General features: G+C 63.2%; 2 protein-coding genes across 4 annotated transcripts in view; one reads left to right on the top strand and one right to left on the bottom strand.

Moving 5' to 3' along the window:
- The window catches only part of MRPL21 (mitochondrial ribosomal protein L21), a 151,234-nt gene that overhangs the window by 126,403 nt on the left and 16,046 nt on the right, over positions 1 to 8,785 (bottom strand). The gene's annotated exons all lie outside the window — the stretch shown is intronic.
- The window catches only part of TPCN2 (two pore segment channel 2), a 26,999-nt gene that overhangs the window by 12,423 nt on the left and 5,791 nt on the right, over positions 1 to 8,785 (top strand). For 2 of the 3 annotated variants that reach the window (XM_049641715.1, XM_049641722.1), the window contains exons 10-18: positions 449 to 513; positions 993 to 1,093; positions 1,687 to 1,768; positions 1,990 to 2,076; positions 2,848 to 2,967; positions 3,111 to 3,170; positions 5,031 to 5,159; positions 5,960 to 6,009; positions 7,348 to 7,447. In XM_049641715.1, coding sequence (XP_049497672.1) covers positions 449 to 513; positions 993 to 1,093; positions 1,687 to 1,768; positions 1,990 to 2,076; positions 2,848 to 2,967; positions 3,111 to 3,170; positions 5,031 to 5,159; positions 5,960 to 6,009; positions 7,348 to 7,447 — 794 coding nt within the window. The remainder of the gene's footprint in view (positions 1 to 448; positions 514 to 992; positions 1,094 to 1,686; positions 1,769 to 1,989; positions 2,077 to 2,847; positions 2,968 to 3,110; positions 3,171 to 5,030; positions 5,160 to 5,959; positions 6,010 to 7,347; positions 7,448 to 8,785) is intronic. The other variant, XM_049641728.1, reaches the window with a different exon arrangement.

Genomic DNA, 8,785 nt, shown 5'->3' with positions numbered 1-8,785 from the left:
CATGACTTCACCCCAGTGTGCCCTCCTGACCCCATGACCTCCCCCCAAGTGCCCTCCCGACCCCATGACTTCACCCCAGTGTGCCATCCCAACCCCATGACCTCCCCTCATGTGCCCTCCAACCTCGTGGCTTCTCAGTGTGACCATCTCGTGGTCTTTGGTCTGTGACTACCGATGGCCCCTGTGCCCGTGGCTGGGCAGGCCTGGTGTCTTGCGTGTTCATTGGATGAGGACAAGGCTACGTGTGGGGTGACTGGTGTGCCCCGGGCACCTGACGGGAACCATGAGCACGCCCTGCTCTGTGACCGTCCCTGCCCTTCTTGCCATCCCCCCCGGGGGGTTGCTGTGCCCATGTCCCCTCTGTGCCCCTGGATGCCGGCCTGGCCCTGGGCCCCCGGGGTGCTCCCTCCAGACTCTGCCCGATGACTGTGGCTTTTCCAACTCGAAGGAAGCTTGTTTCTGATGAACCTGCTGACGGCCATCATCTACAACCAGTTCCGGGGCTACCTGATGGTGAGCCGGGCCGCTGTCCCTGTTCCCGCCTGAGCAGCTGCCCCTGGAGGCCAAGCGGGGCGCGACCGAGCTGACCGGCCAGGCAGTCCCTGCAGTGAGGGGTGGCCGGCCGGGGGTGGGGTGGCGGCCCCTTCTGGTCTCCGCGCCGCCTCCCGTGGGGAAGCGGGAGCCGCGGCACATCCTTGCTGCCCAGGCCGCTTCTAGAGGGAGGCCTCGAGGTCGCCCCTCCCAGGGCAGGCGGCCCTGAGCCCACCGTGCGTGTGAGAGCTGGGGGCCCCAGGCGCGCAGAGCGGAAAAGCACGTCTGCATGAATTCCGCAGGCCGGGAGGGGTCTGGCCATGCCCCTGGGGCCCGAGAGGGCAAGGGCCGCTCCCAGCCGCGGGCGGGTGGGTGCCCCCAGAGGCCACGCTGCACAGGAGGGGGTGTGCGGCCGGGAGAGGCCCGACCCTGCCACTCAGAGCCATTGTCCTGGCTTGCAGAAGTCCTTCCAGACCTCGCTGTTCCGGAGGCGGCTGGGGGCCCGGGCCGCCTACGAGGTCCTCTCCTCCATGAGCACACGGGGAGAAGCCCACCCTCGAGGGTGAGTGCCGGGGCTCCCGGGAGCCCCTTCTCCCCGAGGAAGTGGGGGCGCCTGCTGCCGGGAGGGAACGCCTTAGGGGTGGCGTGCTCTGGGGCCTTTCCCGGGCACCGCTCTGCCCAGCTCCCTGTGGGCTGGGGCCCGGGCATCCTGAGGACTCCGCCTCTCTGGTGCTGCGGGGTCGTCCTCGTGAGCCCCGGAGACCCTGGGCCGGCGGGGGCCGAGGCGCTTTGGCCCTCTCCCCCGATTGCGCCCTTCCCGCGCCCCTGCGCTCGGGCGCCCGAACCAGCGGGACCTGGTCTGGAGGTGGTGTTGGTGTGGAAGGCTCCGGCTCGGACGGCTCGTTAGCCGTGGCGCTGCTATCGTACCGCCTGCCGCTTCCAAGGGCCAGCGCGCTCCTCTCGGGGGCGCGACAGTAGTGTCTGTGGGGATTTTAGATGACAGGACGTCGGAGGGCCTGTGGTCGGCTCTTTCACGGAGGTCTGTGTCATCGCCCAGGGCGGCTCGGTCGCACGCGCACAGCCCAGGCCAGAGGGTCGGGCGCCGGGTGCGCTGTGCTGGCCGGGCTCACTGGGGCGCGGTGTCCTTCTTCCCAGGGTCGGGGTGGACCCCCAGGACTTCCTGCAGGTGCTTCAGAGAGTCCAGCTGGACAGCCACCAGAAACCGGTCATCATGGAGGTATCGGAGTCCCCTCTTCCCCTTGCCCTCCTCGGTCTGTGATCTGGGGTCCCCCTGGAGGTCACGTCGGCCAGCAACCCCGCTTCCGCACAGGGCGTCATTTCAGATCGGCCGGGGCCCCGGGGCCGGTGGGGGCTGGGCCCGGCGCACCCTCCTGTCCTGGGCCCTTCCTCCCCTGGGCCCAGCTGACCCCTGCTGACCTGTGTTTCTGTCCTTTGTAGAAGGTGCGTTCCTACGGTGGTGACCTTCTGTCGGCCGAGGAGTTTCAGAAGCTCTTCAACGAGTTTGACAAAAGGGTGATTAAAGAGGTAACTGAGCCACCTGCTTAGGGCCAGGCCACCCGGGGTGAACGGGGAAGTTTACGGTGCGTGTTGGCATTGATCACCCGGGTGACCCTTGGCGTCAGTGCCAGGGATTCTGGCCCCGAGGATGGGGAACGGGAACAGAGATTGCTGGGCTCTTGGAAACCGAGGAGGTTTTGTTAACCTGATGCAATTCGCAGACCACAGGGACTGGCCTGGGCCAAGCCTGACTCAGGGGAACCTTCTGGATGGGTTCCCCCGTCTCCATGACAGACTCTTACCTACTTCCTGTGTGTCCTTCTCTGGAGCTTCCTGAGTTTGTCCAAAGCATTTGTCCTTTGTCCTTGACCCTGATTTGTCAAGTCCCCAGATGGGCCTTGGCATCCAGCTCAGCACTGTGTCCAGAAGACTGTCCCGTGTCAGTTATTGGCGTGTAATTTACGTACATTTATTCACAGAACACTTTGTGTCTGCTAAACACCTGGCGTGTGTTCAGGGTCCCCCCCGGATAGTCCCTCGTGGTTTACTTAAGCTGCTTAGTGACCGTTTAGGCTCTCTCTGCCTCTCTTTTGGTGTTCAAAGACTGCTCGGATGAACGTCTTTGTGCACCTGTTTTCGTGTTTGAGATTATTTTCTCAGGCTGGATAGACTGGGACGAGATAGAAGGTAGGAAAAGTCGAATCCCAGAATAAGGGGGTGCGGGCACTGGAGGGCGCCCAGCGGCCACGTACCCCCCGTAGGCACGTGTGTTTGAGCACACGCGTGTTCCCTCCCCAGCGCCCGCCGCGGCCCGAGTACCGGTCTCCCTTCCTGCGGAGGGCTCAGTTCCTCTTCAGCCACCGCTATTTTGACTACCTGGGGAACCTCATCGCCCTTGGGAACCTCGTGTCCATTTCTGTGAGTGTGCCCTTGCCCTCGTGTGGACACGGGAGGTGCCTTGCGCCCGCCCCTGCCCCCCGCCCCTGCCCCTCCTCCCGGCCCCCTGCCCGAGGTCTCTGCCGGGCCCGGCCGGCGAGCCGCCTCCCGCTCTGGCTCCGCAGGTGTTCTTGGTGTTCGATGCCGACGTGCTGCCCGGGGACCGTGATGACTTCGTCCTCGGGGTGAGCTCTGGGGCCGTGCGGCCGGGGTGACAGCGGCCAGAGGGAGTGAGTGTGCACGGCCTCCCTGCCCCGGGGCCCTCCTGCTGCAGAGCGGCTCCGCCCGTCACGGGACGCCCCCAGAGGAGGGGTGCTGGCCCGGGGCGAGGCCGGGGGGCGGGGGTGGCGGGCAAGGCAGCGGGTGGGGCCGCCCCCCGTCTTGCCGCCTTGTCTGGCCCTGGGATTTGAGCTTCTCCGCGGCTGGTTCTCAGCCCTTTTTGGAACCGTGAGCTCCTTTCTGAATGTTATGTGCTCTCGTCAAACTCTCTAGGAATTTAAAAACAATTTTCCCACGTTGGATGTTAGGCAAAGTAACAGCCACGCCCCCACGGTACCTAACGCCAGAACTCTTAACAAAGCGGGTGTTTTCACGGCGTCGTGAACGATGTTAAAATGGACGCAAACGACTACATCTTCTCTAATTACGTAGGAAGCTGTTTGACTTATCTGGTTTAATGTGCCAGGACAGATTGTGTCCTGTGTGTTAGATGTGGAGCAAAACGTATCCTAGTTTCAAAATCGAAACAACGGCTTTTCTGACCTGATGCTTGAAATTCCTGCATTTTCCACTTCAGGAAAATCAGATTTTCTTCTTTCTTCTTTCTGTTGTATTTTTTTCCTGGATGACCCCAGAAAGGTTCAGTCTCCTCCTCGTGAATGACACATTCCAGAGGTGGCTGGTTTCATTCCTGACAAAAGTCAAATTGGATACACTTGATCTATGTTTTCTCTCTTTTTTCTTTTTCTTTTTTTAAAAGAGAGCACACTGGCTTGAGAAGGGGAGTGGGGTGGAGGGGGAGGGAGAGAGAGAGAGGGAGAGAGGGAATCCTGACGCAGGATTCGATCCCACGACCTGAGCCCTGGGATCATGATCTGAGCTGAAATCAAGAGTCAGACGCTTAACTGACTGAGCCACCCAGGTGCCCCGTATTTTCTCTCTTGTAACGGTAATTGTTCAGCACTAGAGTCAGCCTGGTTAGCTTTATGAGAGATTTCTGGTCAGATGGGGTCTGACAACATCTCTTCACGGGTGAGCGAGGCAGCGCTAGGAATATGGAATTTTTTTTTTTTTTAAATTTTAACGTTTATTTGTTATTGAGAGAGACAGAGTATGAGCAGGGGAGGGGCAGAGAGAGAGGGAGACGCAGAATCCGAAGCAGGCTCCAGGCTCTGAGCCGTCAGCACAGAGCCCAATGTGGGGCTCGAACTCACAGACTGTGAGATCATGACCTGAGCCGAAGTCAGTCGCCCAACCGACTGAGCCACCCAGGTGCCCTAGGAATGTGGCATTTAGACTGGACACCTAGGTGGGGTGACCGCGGCGCTCACCACGCCTCCCCACCCTCGGGACTCCCGTGTCTTACTTCCTGGCTTCAAACATGGACCGGACCGGGACCCAGTAGCCTGAGGCCACGTTCAATGCGAAGAGCGTCTCAGACACACCCGCGGAGGCTGGGAGGGCGCTGCCCATGGGAGTTGTTAGAGGTCCCCTGGAGGTTGGACCGGAGGCGCCAGGGCAGAGACAGCCGGGGGCGCAGGCTCGGGGGGCGGTGGGGGGGCGGGGGGAGTGTGACCCCGGCCTTGCGGGCACAGAGAGGATGTGGGGTCGGGAGACGTAGGGCCGCAGACGTGCGAGTTCTGGAAGCCGGCGTGGGGTTCCAGGCCACCTGAGGGGAGGGTGTGGGGCAGGAAGTTGGGGTGCTGGAGATGCCCCGGGTGTGAGCGGCGGGTGCATGGGAAGGGCGGCCCCGAGAGGCCAGAGGGGAGGCGAGCGGAGGGCGGGTGGCGCGGGCCGGACGCGAGGCAGCTGTGTCCCTTTTGCAGATTCTCAACTGCGTCTTCATCCTGTACTACGTGCTGGAGCTGCTGCTCAAGGCGTTTGCTCTGGGCCTGCGGGGCTACCTGTCCTACTCCAGCAACGTATTTGACGGGCTCCTCACCGTCGTCCTGCTGGTAAAGTCTGAGACGCGCCGGGCCGCTGGCCTCTCCGGGCGGGCGGTGTGCTCTCTGCGTCTGGCTCTGGGCCGTGTCCCGTCCCGGGCCGTCCCTCGGGCGCTGAGGGCCACAGGGAGCCGCGCTCCGGCCTGCAGGGGCAAAGGGCCGGCTTTCGCCCCCGTGTGCTGCTTGGGGGGGCGGGGGGGCGGCCAGCGGGGGCCTGCGGGAGGCGGGGTTTCCGCTGCACTTGAGTGTCACCGGGCAGGCTGCCCAACTCGGGCGGGGGGGGGGGGGGGGGGGCCAGAGGAACTCACGGTCCCCGCCCTCTGAGCCGGCCCCGGCCACAGACACTAAGGACAGTGGGGCCTTGATGTGGGTGGCAGGAGGGGCCGCGGGGGTCAGGCACCCTTTCCCTAGAGCCTGTGGGAGTGGAGGGTCACGCGTGATGTGTGCGTCGTGGCAGCCATATTGGTCCGACATCTGTTCGTCTTTGATCGGAGGTGCGGGCTCCTTGGGACAGGAACAAGGACGGTCTGAGAGCCGGGCCTCCGGTCTGTCCTTGACCCGGGCTCCTCCAGCCTTTCCGGTGTCCCGCCCTCCCTGTGGATAGGCCACCGCCTCCTGAGACTAGAGTGTGTTTCTCGACCGCAGGAAGTCCCATGTTTGGAACCAACCCACGGGGACAAGGACGGAGCTCTGACTTCCCCCCCAAAGCCCCGTTTGAGGGGGAGCATGTCAGACACGAGCTTTAGAACTCGTTTGAAAGCCCCCTAGGTTAGGTTGCTGTAGCGATGCCTTCTCTTCTTTTGTGATTGAAGGTTTTGGAGATCTCAACCTTGGCTGTGTACCGATTCCCACACCCAGGCTGGTATGTGACTGGAGAGAACCGAGGGAGGCTACAGCAACCAGCACCCTGTAGGCCCCAGGGGTGGGTGGCCCGTGCCCAGGCGCCCTGGCCTGTCTGCTCGGGCTGCTCTAGGGCCCATGGCCCGAGTGTTAGGGAAGCAGGTGGCTCGGAACTTGGCCCGTAGGACTGTGGGAGCAGGTCTCTCTTTGCTCTTGGGGATCCTGTGACATGGCCTAACTCGCCGTCAGATGGATAGGGTTCCCAGAGCTGTGACAAGCCGCTAGCGGGCAGTGGGCTCAGCCCCGGCACCAGGGCGGGGCGTGCACCAGGGCGGGGCGTGCGGCTGGGAGCCGTGTGACCTTGGCTTGTCACCTCCTGCTCTGAGCGCCACCCTGTTGGATGGCGGAAGCGGGGGCTGCTGAATCCCCAGGGCTGTTGGAGCCCCACCCACCCTGGTTCTGGCCGCATAGCAGTGTGGCTGTCAGGCCAGGGTGTCCCAGAGCACCTCGAAGTGTGGCTTGTGGTGGCCGTTGGGTTGCGTTGCCCAGAACACAGCTGCCCCAGCCGGGGCCTGTGCCGGCCCCGCCCTCTCAGTGTTTCGGGGGCTGCTTGTCTGCCAGTGGAGTGGCCCGGAAGTGCCGGCGACTTGGCTTAGCTGCCCCAGGGCCAGCTAGGAAGGGCTTAATTGGGGGACATGGTTGGGGCTGGGGCTGGTGCTGGTGCTGTCCGTGGTGGTGAGCCGAGGCCTGGCAGGAGCTCAGGCCGCCTGGTTTCTCATGCGCAGTGAAAACCTGCTTTTGTCCGAGAATCGCAGGGGAACATTTTGCGTGAGCATGAGTTTCGAGTTGACAAGAGCATAGTAAGCTCCGAGGGACACCTAGGGGGTCAGGCCGCAGGATGGTATCACAGGAGAGGGCAGAGTCAGGAGGGGGATGGTGTCAGGAGACAGGGTCGGTGATAGGGACAGGGGACGAGGTCAGAGGGAGGGGTTGCAATAGGAGGGTGGTTAGGGGTCAGCGGAGAGGGACGGGACCGGCTCAGGGACCACGTCTCTTCCACTCGGGCTGGGACCAGAGTTGGAGTGTTCCGGCCTCTGGAACCTGAGTGTCTGTCGTGTGAGACCGGGGTGCGATGGCTGGGCACCAGCGTGAGGGGCTGTGCCTTGACCCGTGCTGTCCTGGGCCGGCAGGTGTGGGCAGTCCGGGCTCAGCGTGTGCCAAGACGGGGCCCCCCTCCCCCGCGCCCCCCGCCCCGTTGCTCTCTGCGTCTCTGTTTCTCTGTGTCTGAACACACACCTCCCGGTCTTCCTGTCGCCGACGTCTCGGGGCCCTCCCGACCGTCTCCTGTGTGTCTCTCCAGGAAGCCAGAGATGCTGGGCCTGCTGTCGCTGTGGGACATGGCCCGGCTGGTGAACATGTTCATCGTGTTCCGCTTCCTGCGCATCATCCCCAGTATGAAGGTACGTGCGTGCCTGACGCCCTCACCTCGCCACCCTGCCTTACTGCCCCCGCTGTGGCCTTGCTCTGGGGAGTGGGTGAGCCTGGGCAGGGAGGGACCGAGAGCAGGACCGTCGTCCCCTTGGTCTCCCTGGGGCGTGTCCCCAGTCCTGCACTGCAGCCGGGTGATGCTGGGGGCAGTTCCAGCCCTGCTTTTATGCATGAGGAGAGGGAGGCCAGCGCAGGTGGACCCGTGTGGGGCACCGCGGCCGTCTGCGGCGGTAGCTTTGGGCTCTTTGGGGCCCCTGGCGCTGGTGAGGGGCAGGGTCTGGAGCTCTTGGAACCCGCGTGTTCCCAGGCGTCCTAAGGTTTCTAGAAGGCTGTGGGCGTGGGCCCTCAGTGGCTTCTAGTAATGAGGGGTGAAGGCGGGACGGGCCAGGGTACTCCCCTCCAGGACCCCCAGTGCAGGCGTGGGGTTGGCTGGGGTGCTAGTCTCTGGGACCCCGATGCGGGAACCCGGTGGCTCATGACATCTACGAGCCTCGTTTTCTCTTAACGTGCCCACAGGGAGGGACACCAGCCTTGAGGGGAGGGGAGCCGGGCGAGCAGGGGATCTAGGCCCAGCGCCCACCTGGCACAGAGGTAGAGTTTGCTCCTCCTGCTTTCCTAAGAACTTTTCGGGAGAGAAGAATCCAAGGACGTCACCCCTTTTCCACGTGTCCGAGTCCCTCCCCCTGAGCTCGTCTCTTCCTTCTGTTTTCGCTGTGCACCTGTCCCTTCTGGGGCTGCCTGTTTCGAAACAGAGTTTCCCATCCGAAGGGGGCCTGGGGCCCTGGGTGCAGCTGGGGGCTGCCGCCCACATGCGTGTGGGGACGCGTGTGCACACGCGGTCGCCTGCGTGCACGTGATCACACACGTGCTCGTAACTACACCGCGCATCTCATTACGTATTCTCGTGCTGACACGCCCGTGCAAGCACACGGTGACCACACGCGGTAACACACCCGTACGTGTAACCGCACGCGTCGTGCACGTGTAGCACGGTAGCCACGCTTAATCGCTTGCGCACACGCACGCGCGCACACACACACACACACACACACACACACACACGGTGGTTTCTGTCGTGTAGCATCCAGCGTTAGGACCTAACGCATCACGTGGGGAAAATGAACTATTTGGAGAGCTCTTCCCTGGGGCTCAGGCTTGCATGTGAGGGGAGCAGCCCTCTGTGGGTGGGGTGCCTGGTGCGTCTCCGGAGCTCCCTTTGTCAGCCCTGGTCCCTGGGGCTAACCTTTCTCAGACCTGGTCCCAGGGACCGACCTTTCTCAGACCTGGACCCTGGGGCCGACCTTTCTCAG

The sequence above is a fragment of the Panthera uncia genome, chromosome D1 (assembly GCF_023721935.1).
Source record: "Panthera uncia isolate 11264 chromosome D1, Puncia_PCG_1.0, whole genome shotgun sequence".
Lineage (NCBI taxonomy): Eukaryota > Metazoa > Chordata > Mammalia > Carnivora > Felidae > Panthera > Panthera uncia.
This window is presented reverse-complemented; position numbering and strand designations above follow the sequence as displayed.